At 43.1% G+C, this 24,054-nt stretch overlaps 2 protein-coding genes across 5 annotated transcripts in view; one reads left to right on the top strand and one right to left on the bottom strand.

The window, feature by feature from the left end:
* Positions 1–1,180: 1,180 nt before the first annotated feature.
* On the top strand, positions 1,181–20,987 carry RPL31 (ribosomal protein L31). 2 transcript variants are annotated; one of them, XM_003815773.6, is made up of 5 exons: positions 1,181–3,553; positions 3,940–4,046; positions 5,410–5,535; positions 7,227–7,339; positions 20,240–20,987. In XM_003815773.6, the coding sequence occupies exons 2-5, from the start codon at positions 3,940–3,942 to the stop codon at positions 20,278–20,280; spliced, it is 387 nt and encodes a 128-aa protein (XP_003815821.1). In that variant the 5' UTR covers positions 1,181–3,553; the 3' UTR covers positions 20,281–20,987. The 2 variants fall into 2 exon arrangements, with proteins under 2 accessions (XP_003815821.1, XP_003815820.1); XM_003815772.5 differs by lacking the exon at positions 20,240–20,987 and adding an exon at positions 7,618–7,686.
* TBC1D8 (TBC1 domain family member 8) overlaps positions 8,516–24,054 on the bottom strand; it is a 144,784-nt gene continuing 129,245 nt past the window's right edge. For all 3 annotated transcript variants that reach the window (XM_063594757.1, XM_034952037.3, XM_034952038.3), the window contains exons 16-20: positions 23,521–23,761; positions 22,924–22,989; positions 12,703–12,792; positions 12,179–12,276; positions 8,516–9,562 (exon numbers count right to left, since the gene is read on the bottom strand). In XM_063594757.1, the coding sequence (XP_063450827.1) occupies positions 9,110–9,562; positions 12,179–12,276; positions 12,703–12,792; positions 22,924–22,989; positions 23,521–23,761 (948 nt within the window). In that variant the 3' untranslated portion in view covers positions 8,516–9,109. The remainder of the gene's footprint in view (positions 9,563–12,178; positions 12,277–12,702; positions 12,793–22,923; positions 22,990–23,520; positions 23,762–24,054) is intronic.

Here is a 24,054-nt window from a genome sequence, read left to right as displayed (position 1 = left end):
TTAGCAGCTTTTTGGGCAGACATGCATTAATTTCACACTATGCATACAAACAGCTTTATTTTTCTGGCAAAAAAAGCTCACTGGAAACACAAAACAACTCTCGTAGGATTTTTGCCTAACCACACTTAGGCACATCTATGATATTGATTCCTTTTTTAAATTACAATTATCTTTTTTATATTTCGTGTTTTATTTTAAGCATGAAGTTAGGAACTCATGGCCTTTTATGGACTCAACTTTTCTAATTGACCATTGTTATTTATTTCATGCTCAAATTGGTACAACCCGGCCAGTGAGAGCCAGCTCCTGTGTTTGGCTCTTTTCTCTTTTTAGCATTGCCCATCAGAAATCAGATTCCAGATTTCCTTCTGGGAACAACACAATCGAGGCCCATACTGATTTATTTATTTATTTTATTTTTCCTCTCTCAAAGCATGCAGGCGACTACCCTCCAAGGAGTCCTGATTCCTTTTAATTAAAAAAAAGAGATTAAAATCTGGACACCTAGAGTAAGACTAAGAGCTGGTATTGGGTCAAGCGCTGCCTCTGTTGCTGTTACTGGGTCATCCTGTTGTGATGGAGCTGAAAACATTTTCAGTCATGAAATCACATTGATTTCTGCAATGTAATATATATTATACCGTAGTCTACTTTTCTAATGTGATTTTGTTCAGCACTTTCTCCTAAACTGACATTCCATATGAAGTCAGTTATGAACTGTTGATTTTAATTTCAAATACTTCTTGTGCCATTCCTCTCCTTTCTGTCACATTAGTTGCTGCCTCATTTGGGCCCCATTTAGGCTGGGTCACAGAAACAGCCTCCATGCTGACCTCCCAGGCCTGGTCTCCCCACACTACCTCTTTAGCACCTCTTCAGCACCACGCCTCTTTCCTTGTAAAAATCTTTCGGTGGCGCTTCTTGGGAAGTCCCATTGGACCTTCCTGGAGCTCAGTCCAGGATGAAACTGCCAAGGAGGACTCCTTTAGCCCCTTAGGTTTGTCGCCCCTAAAGCTGGTGGACGGGAATGCAACCTGTCTACTTTCTTGCTGCCCCGACAGGGAAACATTCAGATCTTGTTTCATTTTAAGGATTCTCTGCTCATCAGTAAAAGTAAAAAGACGTGAGTGATTAGCCCAGCTAACAAACACCGGAGAGTTACAAAGTTCCTATTATATGGTTCTGGTCTCTTCCAGGCCCAGTAGTCACTGGCCTGGTCCCTGGGGCTTGGGAGGGAAACAGAAGCTGGAAGAGTCTGCAGAGCCCCAGGCAGGCAAATGATTTTCAGTCCTCAAACCTAACAGTCTTTATTATATGTCTGTTCAACCTTTATGTAAGGCAGGAGAGTTGACATCTTAGGGGGATGTTTTGTAGATTCCCACTGGAAGGATCTATTTATTTCAACAAGTGGTAGGATCTACTCACATTTCGTCAGTTATACGGAAACTTGAGTCAGCTGGCACCAGACTTCTTTCTGATTTATTACAGTAACACTTTTACTACCTCTAATGGATGGTACCCTAGAAAGCTGTCCCTTAATCCCTCTCTAGGTGCTGGGAGCCAGATAGAAGGGGCAAGATCACATCTTCAGAGTGTGATTGCAGGGAGTCAGGAAAGGGCCATGGGGTATGAAAGGCCTGAGGCAGGCTTTAGGGTGCCTGAGCATGAGGCAGAGGAGGCAGAAAGGAGATGAGAGCAAGCATCATTTGGTTGAAACAAATTGTGCCAGCCCCTCTTCTTCTTTGTTAACAGAACCCCACTTCTGTGCATTAAAAGCAATGTGTCTATCTTGTAATCCTAGCACTTTGGGAGGCCGAGGCGGGCGGATCACGAGGTCAGGAGATCAAGACTATCCTGGCTAACGCGGTGAAACCCTGTCTCTACTAAAAATACAAAAAATTAGCCGGGTGTAGTGGCGGGCGCCTGAAGTCCCAGTTACTCAGGAGGCTGAGGCAGAAGAATGGCGTGAACTCGGCAGGCGGAGCTTGCAGTGAGCCGAGATCGCGCCACTGCACTCCAGCCTGGGCGACAGAGCCAGACTCCGTCTCAAACAACAACAACAACAACAAAAGCAATGTGTTTAGCCCAGGCCACAAAATACACAACCCATCATTAGGCCAAGGTAATCATGACAATCCCATTTGCTTTTGGCAGGCATGTGCTCTCCCAGCCTAACTGGAGTCCCTAGTCCTAACCAATGACAGGCAGAAATCTACTGGAGGTTTCTGGAAAGGCCTTTGGAGTCTGATAAGAGACATGGGGGGAGGCTTGCTTGTCCACCACCATCTCTTGCCTTTGAGGACTGCTGGGATACCTAGAAGTGCAACATCTACCCTGATACAGGATGCAAAGATTCCTCATGAGATCAGAGTCCCTGTTCCAGCCCTGAAATTGCCTGCCTCCAGTCTTGTCTGTGAGGTCTTGAAACATGTCCATTGCTGAAAACCCTGTTAGTAGGTTAGGGGTGACTTGGTCCGGGCATTTTCCCATTCACCAAAGTGCCAGGCATTAAGTGGGCCCTTTCAACTTGGAACATCAAGCTCCTTCGTTCTGGGAAATTTCCTTAAATTCAAGGTACCATCGTCATGAAATTTCTGAACTTTAAAGAGAAGATCCTAAAATCTTACAGAGAGGAAAAAATGACCCATCACTTCTCACCACACTGAAAAACGGAAGACAATGAAGCCTGCCTTCAAAATGCTGGGGAGAAATTATTTTCAATCTAGAATTCCATACAAGCCAGAATTTAAATTTGAGGGTTGAATAAATACTCAGGTATTTGAGGGCTCATAAACTTTTTAGCTAGTGTACTCATCTTAAGAAACCACTAAAAATGGTGTGCTCCTGTGAAAGAAGGGAGTTTGACAAGAAAAAGGAAGACATGGGTCCATAGATTCAACTGTCTCCGAATCTCTAGACTGGTGACACGCAGTTCCCAGTTCTCTGGGGACCTCCTCAGATCTCCCTGTCGTGTCATCTCACATCTGTCATCTCTCGGGTCATATCCAACACACTGGGCCACCCACGCACAGGGACGACGCGACAGCCCTGTGGCTCCACCGCACAGGACAGCCACGACTGGCAATCCTGTGCCGGCCCTGCTCGACGCAAGCACCTCCAGCGCCGGGTTGCGTCTTAGTGACCCTGGGGCCGCCAGCCAGGCACCGCGCCCGACGCAGGCTCAGTCAGTGTTGGTCGGATGCATGAATGAATGGGAAAAACGAAGTCTCTCTCCCTGGCCCTGCTCCCATACATCTGTAGGCCTAGGTCTTGGTTTTATCCGAAGACTTAGAGAAGGGACGCAAGTTCCTTCCCGGAGCCAGAAGGAATCCGTCGAGAAGCGGGACCTCAAGCTCGCGGCCCAAAAGCGCGGCCCCGCCACGACGCCTGCTAGCTGGCCCCACTTCGGCGCGCGCCGCTTACATCATAGCTCGCCTCTCCCCTTCCCTAGCCACACCCCCTTGCCTGGCGACCCGGAAGTTGTACTTGCAACTGCGGCTTTCCTTCTCCCACAATCCTTCGCGCTCTTCCTTTCCAACTTGGACGCTGCAGAGTGAGTATGGGTGGCGGAGTCTGGGCTCCTGGAATCCAGCGCCATCCTCCTTTGGGATTGTGCTAACTGGGACCGCAAAATCTCTCCCGAGCCAGCCCGGGGCTCCGGTTGTGGGGAGATGGGAATACACCCTGCTTTTAAAGGCTCCCAGGGCCTGAGGAGGAAAGTGACCAGGCTTAGGGGAGCCGGAGCGGCAGGGATTTCCGGGTCGGAGGCATCTGAGGGGCGCAGGGGCGCGGGTGCGTGGGCCACTGGGTGACCGACTTAGCCTGGCCAGACTCTCAGCACCTGGAAGCGCCCCTAGAGTGACAGCGTGAGGCTGGGAGGGAGGACTTGGCTTGAGCTTGTTAAACTCTGCTCTGAGCCTCCTTGTCGCCTGCATTTAGATGGCTCCCGCAAAGAAGGGTGGCGAGAAGAAAAAGGGCCGTTCTGCCATCAACGAAGTGGTAACCCGAGAATACACCATCAACATTCACAAGCGCATCCATGGAGTGTGAGTATCCCTGTAGCTGCCCTGGGTCTCGAACTCACGCGTCTGGTTGTCACTGAGAGATGTGCCGAATCACCTCCACCCCAATCTTTTCCTTTTGTGGCCTTCCCTGTTTCATTCATTGGCAATTTAACAAATCCTGTGGGCTCTACCCTCCGAATACATTCACAGTCTGACCAGCTGCATTGGTCTTTCTGACCGCCCCCATTATTCTTTCTTACCCGAATGCGGACAGCAGCAGCTCCCTACCCCTGTTCCCTTCCCTACCCAAACATGCGTGGTCTATTCTCAGATCCTCCATCGGCCTTCTATCTTAGGTTAGAAATCAAGAGTTCTTGCCATGATCCCACATTGGCTGACCCGCTTAATCATACCGGGCATGCTTCTGTTTCAAAGTAGCTACTTTGTTGAATTTTTACTCTTTTTTTCCCTATGCCTGAATGTTTTTTCCACAAATAAATGCTTCGTTGCCTTCAGACTTTGAGTCCAATATCACCCTGGCCATCTGTTTTGTTCTGTTTTGTTTGAGACGGAGTCTTGCTCTGTCTCCAGCCTGGAATGCAGTGGCGCGATCTCGGCTCACTGCAACCTCCGCCTCCGTGCCTTAGCCTCCCGAGTAGCTGGGATTACAGGACCCCGCCACCACACCTGGCCCACCTTGGCCGTCTTATAGAAACTTGCAGTCCCCTTCCCTAATGCTTTATTTTCCCTGGTTTGTCTTTCTCTGTAGTACTAGATACCATCTGATGTACTCAATAGGTTGCTTACATAAGCTGTGTGAAGAACAAGGGATTGCCAGCTGCTGTTATTTCTAGTACCGTTTACTTCTGGATGTTTTAAGTATTTAAGTGAAGTGAGCTTGCTTGATGGGTTCATAGCGTTAACTACTGCCATTCATCATACTCAAGAAGCAACATGTCTGCACATTTCAGGCCCCTGCTCTTTAAGCATAGATGAAGTCAATAGCATTGAATGATCTGTTCCAAAAACATGTCCTGTCTTAAGACATGACATTTAATCAAATTTAGTATTTTGATTGAGGACTTCAGAAAGTGGATTATGCATTTTCTTGTCCTAAGTATTATGCTAATTGCTGGGCATTGCACACTGGTGGGAAAAAAGGATTGTTACTGCCTAGTTTAAGGTTTGGTTTAGGCTGGTTTTAGGAGGACATACCATCTACAGTAAGTCTTCACTGAGCTTTAAGCACACTGGCCTACTGCATGCTGTAAAAACTTGGTTTTGTTACATAAGACGTTGCTTAAAGTCAGTTTCCAGGAGCCTATCAACGACATTGAGGATTTCTCACATGTACCTAATTTAGTTTTGTGCTCCTTTAATTTGTTCACTTATGTTTGAATCGTAGGGGCTTCAAGAAGCGTGCACCTCGGGCACTCAAAGAGATTCGGAAATTTGCCATGAAGGAGATGGGAACTCCAGATGTGCGCATTGACACCAGGCTCAACAAAGCTGTCTGGGCCAAAGGAATAAGGTGCTAAAGTTATCTGTATTCGAAGGTGAACTTTTGCAATGATACCAGCTTCACTTAACCCTGCAAGAGCCCGTATCAGTTCAGTAATTTGGTTAATGCATGTGGAAGTATAAAAAAAAAATACTGTGACCGTGACTTAGGGTGCGTAGTATCTGCAGGGAAGCCCCTTAATTTAGTGGCTTCTGAACTGAGACCCAAGGGAAGGAGCCAGCAGTGTAGGGTGGGAAAGAGCACTGCAGAGAGAGGAAGCTTGGCAGGATCTGGGAGCGGGGTGGTGAACGCAGGTAAAGTGGAATAAATCACTGCGAGCCCAGTGGAGGAGGGAGGGAGGGGTGAGGGCCGACCCTGTAGGGTCGCTCTAGACATCATGGCAAGTCCACCATGAGAGAAGTGGTTCTTGGCCTGCGGCAGTTTTACCTGTCCTTCCCGGGGTTGTGGCAGGGGTGGGGGGCAGTGTTTTTTGTCACTACTGAGGGATACTGTGGGCCAGGGACTACTAAACATCCTACAACTCATGGGGCTGCTCCCTCAACAAAAAATTGCCTAGCTCAGATGTTAGTTCTGATGTTGGGGGACCCTGCTGTAAAGTGGAACCAGAAAGCAGGGGAGGCTTGTGCTGTAAAGGACGTCATGAGGTGCCAGAACAGAAGTGGAGTGAGGGGCAGCTAGAGGAATGATGGCAGTGTGGACTAGTTGATTCTGGAAACGGGTTGGGGGAGGACTGTCGGCATCTGTGTCGTATTTAAACCTTAGGATTAAGTGAGATGAACAAGACAGGGACCTGAGACCTAGCTCTTCTGTGGGTGGACATTTAAGGGTGCAGCAGGAGAAGTGTCCTCCGATGCCTGCCTTGGGATAAGAGGAATGGGATTACAGGAGCCAAGAGAAGTCCTGAGTTTACAGGAATCCGGGGCCTAGAACAATACCCAGCATCGATAGAGGAAAGAGAATCAGCTGTGATGCTACGGAGAGGGTAAGACAGGACAAGGGGATTGCATGTGGAAGACAGAGAAAAGAGTATGCGCCTGTGGCAGAGTTTTTAACACTGTTTTTTGTCCGTTTTGAGATGGAGTTAATGTTGCCCAGGCTGGAGCGCAATGGCGTAGTCTCAGCTCACTGCAACCTCCACCTCCTGGGTTCAAGCTATTTTCCTGCCTCAGCCTCCCAAGTAGCTGGGATTACAGGCAGCCGCCACCACGCCTGGCTCTTAGTTTTTGCATTTTTAGTAGAGAGGGGTTTTACCATGTTGGCCAGGGTGATCTCGAACTCCTGACCTCAGATGATGCACCCACCTCAGCCTCCCAAAGTGCTGGGGTTACAGGGGCGAGCCACCATGCCGTTTCTTCATATTTTAATGTAACAGAAAAATCACGTAACAAGTTTCTGGTGATAGACAAAAGACTAACACATTTGGACCATTTGGACCCAGATATCTGCTTAGGATTAACCGGTTGGGTATCAATGGTGGCTACCTTAACATGTCTTCAAACAAGCATCCCTCCTGTGGTAACAGCATTTAATGTTCACCTGGGGGTTATGTTTCATTTTCCAGGGAACTGTAAGTTCTAGGTTGGTCAGAGTAGAGCAAAGGACAGCATTAGAAGCAGGCATATGAGATATGTGAATACAGCTAGTGGCTGCTTGGTTGAAAGGAGGCATTGACTTTAGCAACACAATTATGTTTTTATTAGGAATGTGCCATACCGAATCCGTGTGCGGCTGTCCAGAAAACGTAATGAGGATGAAGATTCACCAAATAAGCTATATACTTTGGTTACCTATGTACCTGTTACCACTTTCAAAAGTAAGTTCTCCATCCCATAAAGCCATTTAAATTCATTAGAAAAATGTCCTTACCTCTTAAAATGTGAATTCATCTGTTAAGCTAGGGGTGACACACGTCATTGTACCCTTTTTTAATTGTTGGTGTGGGAAGATGCTAAAGAATGCAAAACTGATCCATATCTGGGATGTAAAAAGGTTGTGGAAAATAGAATGCCCAGACCCGTCTACAAAAGGTTTTTAGAGTTGAAATATGAAATGTGATGTGGGTATGGAAATTGACTGTTATTTCCTTTACAGATCTACAGACAGTCAATGTGGATGAGAACTAATTGCTGATCGTCAGATCAAATAAAGTTATAAAATTGCCTTGTTTTTGTTCTTTTTAGTTGCAACATAATGTACTTGTATATCCCTATCCTAATTATGGGATCATTTGAAGAGCTTTTCCCAAATTGATGGCCTGTGCTGCCTTCTCCCCATCCCCTGGGGTTGAATTTGTGGACAGGGTCTAGGCAGGTTTTTAAAGTGATTTCAAACTGCAACCTAGTTTTAGAACCACTGTTCTGGGTAGTTGGGATACTGAAGGCATATTGTTAATTATTCTACTTGTATGTTTTGCTAATTCTAAGATAAGCATTTTTCCAGAAACCAGGATGTAGAATCCAGTTGCCATTGACATCTTAACATTTTAGGAAACAACTTTAAAATGATATACTAGCTATCTATCTATCTGTAGCATCTTAAAGGTAATGAAATTAATGTGGCAGTAGGTCTTTTAAGCTTCTGCCTACATCCATATTGAGTATAGTTGTTGTCTTCTAAAATAATTGATTTTTGGTGAGATAATCAGATTCATATTTTAAGCCTTTTGTAATGGCCCCGTGGTACCTGGAGTCAAGGTTCAGAAGTAAAAAGTTCCTTAAGGTATCAATAACAAAAATTTGTATTAATAGTTCAGTCCTAAAGCAGTGTTGCTGAGATTATGTTTCACCAGCATTTACAAGCTGTATGTTAAATGCTGCCATAAAGAGGTCTCTGAAGCCATAGGGCACACCCAAGGCAGGGCTGAGAAGTACCTAGTAGTGTTGCACCACCCAGAAACCATGGATGGGCAGCAGCATCTCCAGCTTACCCATTCACTGCCACAGTCTACAGCTTAAGACACTTAACTACAAGGTAAAAGAAAAGGACCAAGTAAATACAAAAAGTTTCTTATTAAAAAACTTGGAAGCCAACATTGAAAGCATGGTTTGTACACAACATTTTTGGAAGGACATATAAAGTGAATACAACCAAATATATTAAAATGGTTTCAATTACCAGCATTGAAACAGTGCAAAAAAAAGCCAAATACAATTGCACAGATAGTGGACTCCCTTAGATCTTGAAAGTGAACTTGATTCCTGACCTCTCCCATTGTCACTCCAAGTGAAAAATGAAAGCATGGGGCTTTTCTTGCTTCTTGGTTAGTATGGCACAGTGTGTTCATCTGAGAGCAAAATCAACACTAGCATCACAGCAGAAGTGCCCATTTCAGCGAATCCGGTAAAAATTGTAAGTCGGCATCAAGGGAACCAATGGATACCTTAGGGCACTGACAGACAATTCTCAATACATAGAAATGCTTGAGGGTTGTGTCGGTTCCCCTGGCCACAGTTTGTCAGGTTGTTTAGCCAGATGCCCCATTGGTAAGGTAGACTGAAATCTCGGTTTAGGGCTGATCCCAAGAAACAGTCTGGTTCGTGCTTTGGTATGGTGGACTCCAGTGTGCATAGCAGCTGCTATCTTGCTACAAGTTACTCAGCTTAAGTTCAGATTGTGATTGGTGGCTCATTTCAAAAGTTTTGAGATTGTACTGATTGATCTTGGCATTTTCAAGTTTGGATTTCATGTCCAGTGGCTTTTCAAAAAAGTTGACTAATGACTGTTCAGTCAGAAGTGAAGCTAAAATATGTTCAAGGGAGACAGTCCAGTCCCCTTCTGCCGCCTCTGGAAATGCCTGGGAGTCCTGGGGCGTCTTCCCAGTGTCTGCAAAAACCGAGTCCTCAGGAGAAGGAGCTGAAGCCCGCAGCTCCTCCCCACACTCCTGGGAGCAGCTTCCAGAGCTGCTGCTTCGCTGCCCCACCTCCCCGATCTGCAGCAGCAGTGTGGTGACTGTGGCGATGGCTTGATACAAATCATTTTCTTCTGGATCTTCATGGAACATACTGTACAGAGTTTTACAGAACTGGATAAATTCTCTCTGAAATTGAAATAAGTCTTAGGTAGCAGCAGAACCAGGGTGGAAGTGTCATTTTTTTTTTTAAACATACCTGTGAGCTTTGAGAAAACGACACAGTATTTTTGAAGACACAGAATATAAGAAAAGGTAGTCTCTGCCTTTCCACTCTAAACTATTAACAGTGGTGATTCCTGGGAATTTCAGCACAGACTTGGAAATGGGTAGACCTTCCTAGAGGATGTGCACACCCTTTAACAAAGCAATTCAAGAAACCACAGCAGGCTGGGCACAGTGGCTCCCGCCTGTAATCCCAGCACTGTGGGAGGCCGAGGCAGGCGGATCACCTGAGGCTGGGAGTCAGACCAGCCCAATCAACATGGAGAAACCCCATCTCTACTAAAAATACAAAATTAGCCAGGCGTGGTGGCCCATGCCTGCAATCCCAGCTACTTGGGAGGCTGAGGCAGGAGAATCGCTTAAACCCAGGAGGCAAAGGTTGTGGTAGTCAAGATCACACCATTGCGCTCCATCCTGGGCAACAAGAGTGAAACTTTGTCTTTAAAAAAAAAAAAATGAAACCACAGCAATGTACAGATTTATCTGTAGGGATCTTTAAGCTAGAGTTTATAATAGGAAAATGCTGGAAACAGCTGAAACGCTATAAAGTTAGGGCATGTTCCTGTGGTGGGAAGGCCATGCAGGACCTAAATGTAAAATGAAATGGAAGAGTGATGCCTGTTGTTTTCTCAGTGTAATCTGAGACACTGCTGCTGAAATTGAGAATACGTAATGTGAGGACAGGTGCTTTAGGTGGAATCTAGCTACACAATTACTCCAAGAATAGAAAAACGGTTGGGTATGGCCGGGTGCGGTGGCTCATGCCTGTAATCCCAGCACTTTGGGAGGCCGAGGCGGGCGGATCACGAGGTCAGGAGATCGAGACCATCCTGGCTAACACCTGGCTAACATGGTGAGACCCCGTCTCTATTAAAAATACAAAAAAATTAGCCGGGCTTGGTGGTGGGCGCCTGTAGTCCCAGCTACTCGGGAAGCTGAGGCAGGAGAATGGCATGAACTTGGGAGGCGGAGCTTGCAGTGAGCCGAGATCGTGCCACTGCACTCTAGCCTGGGCGACAGAGTGAGACTCTGTCTCAAAAAAAAAAACAAAAAACAAAAATGAAAAATGCTTGGGTACTAATATAACAAATATTTATTTGGGGGAAAAGATCCATGGTTATTCTGAAAGGAAACCTGAATATGAACATGGCCCGTTTTGTTTGAAACATCACCTATAGAAAAAAAAAGGTTATGTGTATCAGAATGTTAATACTGATAGCTCTGAGTGATGAAGTTTAACTCATTTTGATCATATATCCAGAGAGTAGAATGAGCATCTGAGAGCAATTCCCAGCACAGCAGACAAGCAGCATTTCTCAAACATGCTATGAAACACTAATCCCACAAGATGTTTTGTGGTCAAAAGAAAAAAAAGACTGAGAAACTGCATGCTAAATTCTACTCTTGAAGGGTCGTAGTCCACAGCACCAAAATGACTTAAGTCCTATAAAAAAGGAGCTTTTTTTTTTTTTTTTTTTTTGAGATGGAGTCTCGCTCTGTCGCCCAGGCTGGAGTGCAGTGGCGCGATCTCGGCTCACTGCAAGCTCCGCCTCCCGGGTTCACGCCATTCTCCTGCCTCAGCCTCCCGAGTAGCTGGGACTACAGGCGCCCGCCACCACGTCCAGCTAATTTTTTTTTTTTTTGTATTTTTAGTAGAGACGGGGTTTCACCATGTTAGCCAGGATGGTCTCAATCTCCTGACTTCGTAATCCGCCCGCCTCGGCCTCCCAAAGTGCTGGGATTACAGACGTGAGCCACCGCGCCTGGCCAAAAAGGAGCATTTTTAACTTTAAGCCTACATTTCCTAAACATTGGGAGGAACCATTTTCAAAATGAAACAAACCATATGGAACCTGAATATGGCACAACCCTTTTCTGGAAGATGCTCAGAAGTTTTAGAGACTCCTCTATCAGTACTGTGTATCATGCAGCCAGTGATTTCCCAGGAAATGGAGCAAACACAGTATTTGAAGGGAAGAATGCTGTATCCACAGTGGCCCCAAATACTTCTACCTCCCAGAGGAATAAATCTGTATCACAACCTGGATAAATGAATTTTATACAAAAACTCCTCAAAGATGTGAAGTGTGTGGCAGCCTCCTGTTTTAATCACTATGATGTTCCACTACCTGGACTCTGCAGGTAAGGGGCCCAAGCTTGATTCTCAGATTAATCATCTGAAAAAACAGTTAATTCTCGGTTGGGCGCGGTGGCTCACACCTGTAATCCCAGCACTTTAGGAGGCTGAGGCAGGCGGATCACAAGGTGAGAAGTTCAAGACCAGCCTGACCAACATGGTGAAACCCCACCTCTACTAAAAATACAAAAATTAGCCAGACGTGGTGGCACACGCCGGTAGTCCCAGCTACTCAGGAGGCTGAGGCAGGAGAACTGCTTGAACCTGGGAGGTGGAGGTTGCAGTGGGCTGAGATCACGCCACTGTACTGCAGCCTGGGCGACAGAGCGAGACTCCATCTCAAAAAAAAAAAGTTAATTCTCTGCACTGAAGAAAGTCCATACCTGGCTCATTTTGGGCAATTCTTTCTCAGTTTTATCTTTTTCTTTGGCTAAATCCTTAATCATCTGCTTCAGCTGTTTCTGATAATCAACTGCATCACCTTGAAACAAAGGAAAACAATATGTGGTTTAATTTAAATAAATTCAGTGACAGCAAAAAGGAAACTATGTAGGAGAGAGGAGCAAGGGGGTGAGGAATTCCACTAAGCAAATTCCATACAAAACTGGAAAGCAAGAGATTCCCCTGGAGAGCCAGTGGGTGGTAACTGGGGGACTTCTGCTCTAGGAGGACCTGAGAAACAGCAAACAGGAGGAAGGAACTTGGTGGTGGGGGCAAGGGGCAGCCACCCAGCAACACCCCCACTAGGAGCACTTCTGTCCTCTAAAGGCAATGAGTTCGGTGATAATTCATTGGACGAAGGGAAAAGACAAGGCTGCTACAAGAAGAGGGATGAGGGCAACCCGGGTGCCTCCCGCCACTGCAGTGGTATGCCCAGGGGAAAGCAACAATGAAAAGAGGTACGTGCCATTGGGTTTCCCGAAAACCAGGGGTCTCGATGTTGACAACAGAGGATTCTTCAACGGCGACTGGCTGTCTCGGTCATTTTCAGTGAGTGCTTTAAAAAAGATGAGAGGTTTAAATTAAACAAATTTTCTGCCTTACCAAAACTGACAGTAATGTAGCTTTCTAGGCAACTAAAGGCTAAGCCAGCAGCTCCCAGCCTGTGGACTGTAGTTTTTGCAGGGTCCACGAACCCAAATGCACACCAAGCACTATCTGGATACCCAGAGAAAATAAAATGTCCCCCACACCAAGTGTGCCTTTTCCCAGAGGTATGCGGAGACTGTTGTAATTAACAACATACACATTCATAGAAGGACACTGCTAATACTGATTTGGAAAAAATGTATGTAGTGAAATCCCATTTTGTAAAACTAAAATATATCCATGCACACATAAAGTACTCTAGAAATAAATACACTAAATCTCTGGGTGGTGGAATAATTGGTAATGATTTTAAACTTTTCAGGATAGTATTTCTCTACAATGAGCACATACTGCTGTACTTACACAATTTCTTTTAAAAGTTGAAGAAAAGCCTTAGTGAATTCAAAGCAGCATCTTAGTATTAGGAGTGTTCTTAAGGATGTTAAAAATAAAACTGTCAGAACCCTCATATATTGACGATGGGAATATAAACTGGCTCAGCCACTTTAGTAAACAGTCTGGCAGTTTTTTAAAAAGTTAAAGTTACCATTTGACTCAGAAATCTCACTTCTACATATACACCCAAGAGAACTGAAAGTGTTCACATGCAAACTTGTACACAGATTGTTCACAGTAGTATTGTTCATAGTAGCCAAAAAAACACCCAAATGTTGAATAAATTGCTGAATAAACAAATCATGGCATACCCATGCAATGGAATATTTGGCCATTAAAAGGAATGAAGCACTGGCGCATGCTACAGCATGGATGTGTCTTGAAAACATCATGCTAGGTGAGAGAAGTCGAACATGATACAGCAACTCCATTTATATCAAATGTCCAGGACAGGCAAATCTACAGAAACAGAAAGCTGCCTACGGCTGGGGAAAATGGATACACTGGGAGTGAGAGCTAAAGATATGACATTTATTTTCAGGGTGATGAAATGGTCTAAAATTGATTGTGGTGATCGCTGCACAACTCTGAATATACAAAAAAAAACCCCATTGAATTGTACGCTTTAAACGGGTGACTTGCATGGTGCGTGAAATATATCTCAATAAAGCTGCTATAAAATAACAATTATCGGGGATGACAGGGAAGGTTCCCCATATTTTAAAAAGTTTGGAACTTATTCGTAAACCATTTCACTGAAAATAAATCAAAGGCAAAATTCAGCTGTGATTCAACAAGCTTCCACAAGATGGCAGCAAAGCTTTGGAAAGCTACCCTTACTTTTTCCAACTTTGCCCAAAACGAATTTTGTGCATTGGCACATGTAAGAATCCACTCAAACTGAACAGGAGGAAAACTGCAAACCGTGAATGGTACCTGGGGCAGTCAGGATGGAAACGGATTTCCCAGAATAGTGCTGGGATGCCAAAGAACTTGGTGTACCACAAAGTAGAAATGTGTATACAAGTCACCAACAAAATGTGATGGGAGCCATAGAAAGGCAGCAATTAATCCAGGGGGTGGGCAAGTGTCCAGAAAGGAGGCAGGTAAAGTATTAACAGTGACAAGGAGCTGAGGGGCCAAACAACTCTCAGAGCAGAGCCTCCCAACCTCTGCCGTCACAGCATATGAAGAGAACGTCACCTGGACATGGAACTCACTGAAAATACTCATTCCACGATCTATTGATGATCAGAAGGATAGGATATTATGCATTATGGGAAATAGTAACTACTAAGAATGCATACAGTCTTTAAAAATCCTTTCAATCTTTTTACATGAGATATTTGGGCTGTTTAAACATGATCTTATTTTTCATTCCTATCTATATGTAGCCTGTAATTCAAGCGTCTAAATGGATTGACAGACAATTTCTATTAAAGTGTTCATTGTGTCTCACTTCAAGTACTACCCAAGTTAAAATAAGATAAAGGGTTTACATTTGGTCATCTGAAACCCTCATCTCAGACTTCTGTTTAAAGGTAGTAGGTAACTTCATTGCTCCAACAGATACCACCAGCAGGAAGGTCTCTCCTTTATAGCCTTAGGGACCTTCATTACACACTGTACATGGTTTCTATTTTCTATATCATTGTCATTGCCACTGCCATCTTCCTCACTTTCTAAATGGGATGCCTGTGGAGGCGACAAGCCAGTTCCACCATAAGTGTCTTCTCTGTAGTAGAATTCACATATGGCTTTGAACACAATCTGGCCTTCAGATGCAGTTGAGACATTACAGTAATCATCAAAATAATCCCATCTCCACCATGCTTATTTTGCAAAAGCAGTATAGGGCCTTCCTCTCATCCCTCCATAGTGGTTGGAAACAGCAATCAAATTATAGCAGCGAGGCCCTGCACTTGGATTAATCAGAAATTCCAATACAGCCAAGTCATTGATAGGAAAATCAACTAAGTTATCTAACTTGTTTCTCAAGGATCTACTGTAAGAAAAATCACTTGAGATGCAACAGCTACTGGAGGCAGGGATCATACATCCAATTTCTTAGTGGTGGCTTCTTGACGATTTGGATACCAGGAATCTTTATCACTTAGTTTTCTTTTGTTGAAAAGGGTCTGAGGCAGTCTTATAATTTCGCAAAAGTTTTTTTTTTTCAAGGAAGTTTATATTCTATGTTTCCATATTTTTCAAAATCTTCTGTGGCATTTTAACTCAGGATCCCAATCTAAGGCCAGAATAGATCTTTCATCTAGCCCAAGCTGCCCATCATCGAATCAAACATGTCTGGTATCATTTCTGATGTAGCTGGTATCAGGACTGCTTAACTGTTAAACTGGAGCTGATATCAGGACTGCGTGTTAAACTGGAATCTAAACTACCATTTTTTGTGCCCTGTGAGATGCTGACCTTTGCAAATTTCATCAACACATCATCCCTTTTCAAAGTCATTGTTTCCTCCAGCTAAATCTTTAGAATGACTGTTTTTTCTCTGAGGGAGGCTCTTAATCCTGGCTGGATTCATCATTTAGCCAATCTGCTTCCATTTCACCTGGTGAGCCTTCTTCCTCTATGCCATTTGTGCCATTCCCATTATTATTTTGGTCCTTAGAGCAGTGTAAGCATCCCTCAGTTTCTTGGGTTCCAGCAGATACCTTGACATATTGGCACGTTCTTAAAAGCAGGAGCGTACAGAGTTATCTTCAGTATTGTTTCTTACCATAGCCATAAGAAAAGCCTAACCAAAAAGTGAAGAATCAAGATAGTGGGTATAACTTGAGTGCCAAACTTCTCTCTTAGACAACCAGTAGTCACATGCTCTCTATCTTTGGTCCTACTGATGTTAATTTTAAACACCTCCCATTCCATAATGCTTGTAAGGTTTTTCTCCACAGCAAATATTCTGTGAAATCTATTATTTTATAGAGTCATGTGTCACTTAATGAGAGGAATACATTCTGAGAAATGCATCATTAGGTGATTTTGTCATTGTGCAAACATCATACAGTGGACTTACACGAACCTAGATGGTGTAGCCTACTACACACCTCGCCTATAAAGTCCGTTGTTCCTAGGCTACAAACCTGTACAGCATGTTACTGTCCTGAATACTGTAGGCAGCTGGAACACAATGGTAGCTGTGTATCTAAACTATCTAAATGTAGAAAAGGTGCTATAAAAATATGGTATAAAAGAAAAAAAATGGTATACCTGTATAGACCACTTACTATGAATGGAGGTTGCAGGGCTGTGGAAGCTGTTCTGGGCAAATCAGTGAGTAGTGAGTGAATATGAAGGCCTAGGACATTACTGCACACTGGCATAGACTTTATAAACACTTAACTGTACTGAGTTCATTTTTAAAATATTCTTGATCTTCAATAATAAATTAACCTCAGCTTACTGTAACTTTTTACTTTATAAACTTTTTGACTCTTTTGTAATAACACTTGCCTTAAAACACAAACACATTGTACAGCTGTGAAAAATATTTTCTTTATATTCTTATTCTATAAACATTTCTCTATCAAAAAAATCTTTTTAACTTTTCTGTTAAAAACCAAGACACCTAAGCCAAAAGAACAAAGCCAGAGGCATCACGCTACCTGACTTCAAACTATACTACAAGGCTACAGTAACCAAAACAGCATGGTACTGGTACCAAAACAGAGATATAGATCAATGGAACAGAACAGAGCCCTCAGAAATAACGCCGCATATCTACAACTATGTGATCTTTGACAAACCTGAGAAAAACAAGCAATGGGGAAAGGATTCCCTACTTAATAAATGGTGTTGGGAAAACTGGCTAGCCATGTGTAGAAAGCTGAAACTGGATCCCTTCCTTACACCTTATACAAAAATTAATTCAAGATGGATTAAAGACTTAAACGTTAGACCTAAAACCGTAAAAACCCTAGAAGAAAACCTAGGCATTACCATTCAGGACATAGGCATGGGCAAGGACTTCATGTCTAAAACACCAAAAGCAATGGCAACAAAAGCCAAAATTGACAAATGGGATCTAATTAAACTAAAGAGCTTCTGCACAGCAAAAGAAACTACCATCAGAGTGAACAGGCAATCTTCAAAATGGGAGAAAATTTTCGCAACCTACTCATCTGACAAAGGGCTAATATCCAGAATCTACAGTGAACTATCACAAGAAAAAAAACAAAACAACCCCATCAAAAAGTGGGCAAAGGATATGAACAGACACTTCTCAAAAGAAGACATTTATGCAGCCAAAAGACACATGAAAAAATGCTCATCATCACTGGCCATCAGAGAAATGCAAATCAAAACCACAATGAGATACCATCTCACACTAATTAGAATGGCAATCATTAAAAAGTCAGGAAACAACAGATGCTGGAGAGGATGTGGAGAAAAAGGAACACTTTTACACTGTTGGTGGGACTGTAAACTAGTTCAACCCTTGTGGAAGTCAGTGTGGCGATTCCTCAGGGATCTAGAACTAGAAATACCATTTGACCCAGCCATCCCATTACTGGGTATATACCCAAAGGACTATAAATCATGCTGCTATAAAGACACATGCACACGTATGTTTATTGCGGCACTATTCACAATAGCAAAGACTTGGAACCAACCCAAATGTCCAACAAGGATAGCCTGGATTAAGAAAATGTGACACATATACACCATGGAATACTATGCAGCCATAAAAAATGATGAGTTCATGTCCTTTGTAGGGACATGGATGAAATTGGAAATCATCATTCTCAGTAAACTATCGCAAGGACAAAAAACCAAACACCACATGTTCTCACTCATAGATGGGAATTGAACAATGAGAACACATGGACACAGGAAGGGGAACATCACACTCTGGGGACTGTTGTGGGGTGGGGGGAGGGGGGAGGGATAGCATTAGGAGATATACTTAATGCTAAATGACGAGTTAATGGGTGCAGCACGCCAGCATGGCACATGTATACATATGTAACTAACCTGCACATTGTGCACATGTACCCTAAAACTTAAAAGTATTAAAAAAAAAAAAAACACAAGACAAACACGCACATTAGCCTAGGCCTACACAGGGTCAGGATCGTCAATATCAGTGTCTTCCACATCCACATCTTGTCCCAACTGAAGATCTTCATGGGCAATAACACACACAAAGCTGTCCTCTCCTGTGCCTTCTGGAATAGCGCTTGAAGGACCTGCCTGAGGCTGTTTTACAGTTTATTTTTTTTAATAAGTAGAAGGAACGCATGCTAAAATAATGATAAATAGTATAGTAATTACATAAACCAATAACATTCATTATCATTACGCAGTATTAGGTGTTACATGTAATTTTATATGCTAGACTTTTATACAACGGCAATAGAGTTGTTTACACCAGCATCATCACAAAAACATGAGTAATGTGTTTTGCTATGGTGTTTACAATGGCTAAGATAGGCATTTTTCAGTCTCGTAATCCTATGGGACCACCATCATACATGCTGTCTATCCTTGCCCAGAACGTCCCTATGTGGCACACAACAGTATATATTTATCAGTACCTACCATCTAATCTGCAGATACCCTTGGCAAAGCAGACCATGCTGTGCAAAGATCTTGTGTATTTCCAATTGTACTACACAGGTTTGGAAAGCAGATCATTCTAACAGATATCCATGGTACATCACTTTATCACAGGCAAGATAGGGTCAAGTGACAAAAAGGATAAGATGTTACCAAAATCTTGGCACGCTCAGGACTTTTTAATATTAGTTTTCATACTAATACTAACAGTGAAGCAGCTACATGCAATTCCCAATTAGGTCTTCAAAACGATGATCTCTTCAAAACAGATTGTCACCATCAGTGAGAAACCGAACAAGAAGGGGAAAGCAAATGGCATTTTCTTCTCTACTTGGTGAAAAGTCATTATAGAGGATTTGAACAGTTCCAATGCTCGCAATTCTACTTCAAGCATGTGCTCATTCTACATATCAACCCCTTTTTCACTGACAAATGTAATGTTGACAATTTTTTGGCTAATGGGACTAGATTTTGAATCCAATCAACACTTTTTCATATAAAGTTTTCAGAATAACAAAGCTTTCCCTCATTCATACAGATATTGCTGTACTAATCTATAATTATGTTTTAGAATTCAAATTATAACACTGACTAAACATCACTAATGAAACATTTGTGACCTCCTTTTTTCCGAAGTTGAATTTTTGCTTTGAATTCATATTTTGTCAGTATGTGTTAATATAATGTCATGTGCTCTTTCAGTTATCAATTAAGTTCATTCAGGTTTTCAACGTTTTAAGTGCTTTTTTTTTAAAGCCAATAATTACCCTTAACCAACTGCAAATTGGAATTATTCAAAAGGTTTCTCCTTTTAACTCAACTTCTTGACAGAACTCATCCTTTAGACAGCAGATGTACTTGGTTATGTATAAGACCTCAGAAGGAAACTTCTATTCCTTCACAGAAAGCTGAACACAAAGACTGGAGCAGCTCCAATTTTATTAATCAACATTTTAAGGACATCCTTTAATGTGGATTCAGGCTGGCAGGCAAACATTTCAGAGAGCCTATCTGTGAATAAAATAGCATATTCCCTGAATCTCAGAGTTCGCAGAAGGAACTCATGATGTGAGGGGTCCTCATAGGTTTGCTCAGTATACAAACTTACAGAAAAACCTCCAAATTGTCTCATTTGTGTGTGTCCATTTTCAGTATAACTTTCTCAGCAGTTTGTTATGTTTCTTTCCAAGGAAAATAAAGTTCTCCCAGGAAGTTCTCCTCTGAAAGTCCAATTAGTATAATTAACTAAGCAAAATGGCCAATATCCGTAGGTTTATCAATCTGCAGTGAAAACTGCTGATGTCCTAATCTTCTGGAATGCTCTTCATCTGTGTGTTACCTGACATGGTACCAAATCATCTGTAATATTTCTGTGCTAGTTCCTGTGCTAAACAGTGTTACAGTCACCAAGAGCCCATAAAGGGAGCCCTCCTGGAAGTGGATGAGGCCTTGGGTCTCGGCTCTTCATTGCTTCCTGAGCTGCAGCAGATGCCTTTACAACCAAGCTCACCGAGGACGTCTGTCTCCCATATTACCCTGGCAGAGGGCCAGGCCTGTTCTACACGGCCGGGGTTTCAGCAAGGTACTGATGTTTTCTGCCCTTGCCTCTTCGACAGGCAAGTAATAAGACTTAAGTGAAGAGAATTCTTTAGGCACACAAATTCACATTTGATGTAATCTCATTATACTTCCTGATCTGTGATTGAAAACTTTCATTTCGTAACTAGTATGTCTGTCCCACCTTTAAAAAGTTTTTCATTATGAAAGTAAGTATTTGTTAGAATTAAGTCTATTTAAATGAAAAAAACTTAGATATGAGTCTGCATGGCCTCAGGAAAATGATGTTTTAAAATAGAGATTTTAGGTTGTCTGCACTCTAGCTTTTTTGTCGTTTTCTTAAGGCTTTTTTAACTGCATCAAAAATTCAGATACGAAACATACACTAAAAAATAATACATCATATCTTAATTTCCACTGAACTTGATTTAAATTCAGAGTTACACAGTATGAATATCACAATCAGATATGTTCAAAAAGGTCTGAACAATTGATTTTCTGAAACCATGAAGGACTACAAATGCTTCTAATAAATCAATGTAATTAAAATGTCTTTTAGAAATAAACTTATTTGGAAACAAGTAGTAATTCATTAGAAAGTTAGATGAAGAGGCTGGGCGCGGTGGCTCATGCCTATAATCCCAGCACTTTGGGGGGCTGAGGCAGGTGGATCACGAGGTCAGGAGATCGAGACCATCCTGGCTAACACAGTGAAACCCTATCTCTGCTAAAAAAAAAAAAATACAAAAAATTAGCCGGGCGTGGTGGCGGGCACCTGTAGTCCCAGCTACTCGGGAGGCTGAGGCAGGAGAATGGCGTGGAACCCGGGAGGCGGAGCCTGCAGTGAGCTGAGATTGCGCCACTGCATTCCAGCCTGGGCCACAGAGTGAAACTCCGTCTCAAAAAAAAAAAAAAAAAGACAGATGAAGAATCAAAAATCAATCTTAGATGATAATTCAAAAGCCAATTATAAATTTAAAAATATACCATGGTGAAATTCCATCTGTACTAATCTACGCAACTTTTCTATAAATCTAAAATTATTCCAAAATAATGTTTGTTTTAAAACCAAGATAAAATAATAGAGTAAAATAAAAACAATCATGTTCTATTTAAGAATGCCAGATATAGATAATGACAACTATGGAAAGATGATGATGATGATGATGATATGATGAAGATAAACAATTATGCATGCCTTCTATGTTAATAGAAAAACATTTGTGAAAAATAAGGATAAATTAAAACTCAATTTATATTGGCATAAAGAGCAGAAAACTTCAGTGATGCTAAACAATTTGCATTTATGATCAGTTGACAGAGAAAGGGAAACCAAAAATAAATAAATAATAAACAATTTGCACTCAAGTCATAATAGTGCACATTGTCAATGAGAAGGTCAAGGCGGGACTGTGTGGCCAGCACAGAATGCTCACTGGGGAGAGCATGCCTAACGTATAAGATGCCAGTTCAGTAATGGCTGCATCTGGGAAGTAGACCCAGAAAGCCCACAAGTAATGTCCAGGTGCATCTTCAATGTTTGTACAGTAGTCCCCCTCATCCGAAGTGTTAAACTGCATGCTGCTGTGAGTAACATTTTGAAATCTTGCACCGTTCCACTCCATCCCAGGCCAGACGTGAATCCTCCCTTTGTCCAGTATCTGCACAAGGTCTACACTACCTGCCTGTTAGTCCCTCATTAGCCATCTTGGTGATCAGATTGAAAAAATCGAGTGTATATAGGGTTTGGTACTATCCACAGTTGCAGGCATCCACGGGGAGTTGGGGGGGTTCTTGGGACATATGCCCAGTGGATAAAGGAGAATGTGTAAGTGCACCAATAGTTGTAAAAGCCACCAGGACATCATGGCTCTAGAAGCCCCCTCAGTGCCTACCAGCCTCCCCAGGCACCATCCAACACCAGAACCACAACCACAGCACTGGGGGGACAGAGCCCTCTGGGATTTCTGATTCATCTCTATTAGTTTTTAAGACCCAAGGAACACCTTTTAGGTTTCCTTGGTCTTGTTCCCGTCAACGTCAAGTCTGATCTCATAGATACCCAAATGGCTTCCTTTTCCTGGTTACTAGTGCTGAAATTTGGAGAAAACATGGTCTGATGCACTAGAAACATGACATGGTTCTTCAGATTCAGTAGCCTAAAATAACTCTTAAGGTAATGAGGATATGGCTCTCACACACATTCCACAGGCCAGAGGTTCTGAAGGTGTCCTCAGACCCAGGGTGTTGGAAACCAGGGTGGGGGCCCAGGAACTTGGTTTAACAGGCCCTCCAGGCAATTCTGGTGCACACTCCAGTTTGGGAGGTCCTGCCAGAGCTGTGCAGCACAGAACTTCAAACCTGTGACCTGAAACCCCAAGCCAGAAACACCTGTTGCCTCAAGCATAAGTGAACTTTAAAAAGAGAAGAGCTTCAGAGTCATGCACAAAGCTGATACTGTGTTGAAGCAGAGCACAGTCTGATTTTGCTACTTGGACTTTCTTACCTGGAGGGATATGAAGCCTGTATAATAGTTTAATCTTCTCATTCATTTCTCCATTATACATAATATCTGCAAAAAGTTTAAAAAGAGTGAGTTGATGCCAATGCTGAAAGTCCACTTGTCAGGACACAAACTCACTGTGGAGAGAACACTGGGGAAGGTCAATACCTGCCACCCCCAACTCTCCTGCCCCAGACACACACCATGGTAGCAATGAAAGTGTTAAAGACTGGGCTGACTATGTGAGCTCCACGGAACTTTGTGAATGTTGTCTGGCCTCATACCTTCCAAAACATTTTAATTTTATGGACAAAAGTTAGGAACATAGCTTCCAACAAGCCACCACCACATCGTGGATGCCAAGGAAAGCAAGGTGAACAGCCTCGTATGTTGAGAGCGTGGGCCCCTCTCCCATCCCCCTTCAGAAAGTAGATCCTGAGAGGGGCCTGCAGAGTGATATTTCAAAATCATAAGTTCATGTCAGGCCAGTCACAAAAGTGTTACACCATGTGCATCTGCCTGCTCCGAAGATCCACTTTGTGTTCTGTTCACAGACCCACACCCCAAAGCACCTCACTGCGAAATCCCACAGAGGCATACCGAGGCAGCTCACAAACGCTTTGAACTCGATGAGCTGGTCCATGTTGTCATCCAAGAGCCTGAACGTCCTTTCGGCGAGGATCTCCGTGTGGGCCCCGCAGGTCCAGGGTGAGACTAGCTGAAACAGGTGTGCAAACTGCCGGGCGTCTATGCGGTACTGCTCGGCATAGGGCCGGCTGGGGTCGTGGCGTGAGGCCATGGGCCTGGGCTGCTCCCAGTAACAGCTCATCATATGTTCTCTCTTCAAATAAGAGGGGGAAAGGGAGCTCTTACCACTTATTGAACAAGCCACGTTATTAACACAAACAAATACAATAATAAATTACTCACAATCTCACCACTCTAACTGGATACGTAAAAGTGTTCCCTTGTTACCCTGACATCCTTACCCACATGAACATGTAATTTTCACGTTGGTTTTTTTATTAAGGTTTTTTTTCTTTCTCATTGTGGTAAAATATACATAACGTAAAATGTACCACTAACTATTTTTAAATGTACAGTTCAGCTAACATAGTTTTCATTATAGAAGAC

Source organism: Pan paniscus, chromosome 12 (assembly GCF_029289425.2).
Source record: "Pan paniscus chromosome 12, NHGRI_mPanPan1-v2.0_pri, whole genome shotgun sequence".
Lineage (NCBI taxonomy): Eukaryota > Metazoa > Chordata > Mammalia > Primates > Hominidae > Pan > Pan paniscus.
Note: the sequence above shows the minus strand (reverse complement) of the source record. Positions and strands in the feature narration are given on the sequence as shown.

Bases quoted from the DNA above. Each gene is read 5' to 3' on its own strand.
- RPL31 (XM_003815773.6), top strand. From the start codon at position 3,940: ATGGCTCCCGCAAAGAAGGGTGGCGAGAAGAAAAAGGGCCGTTCTGCC. The intron at 4,047-5,409 runs GTGAGTATCCCT...TTTGAATCGTAG, and splicing joins CACAAGCGCATCCATGGAGT to GGGCTTCAAGAAGCGTGCAC. The intron at 7,340-20,239 runs GTAAGTTCTCCA...TTTCTGTGCTAG, and splicing joins ACCTGTTACCACTTTCAAAA to TTCCTGTGCTAAACAGTGTT.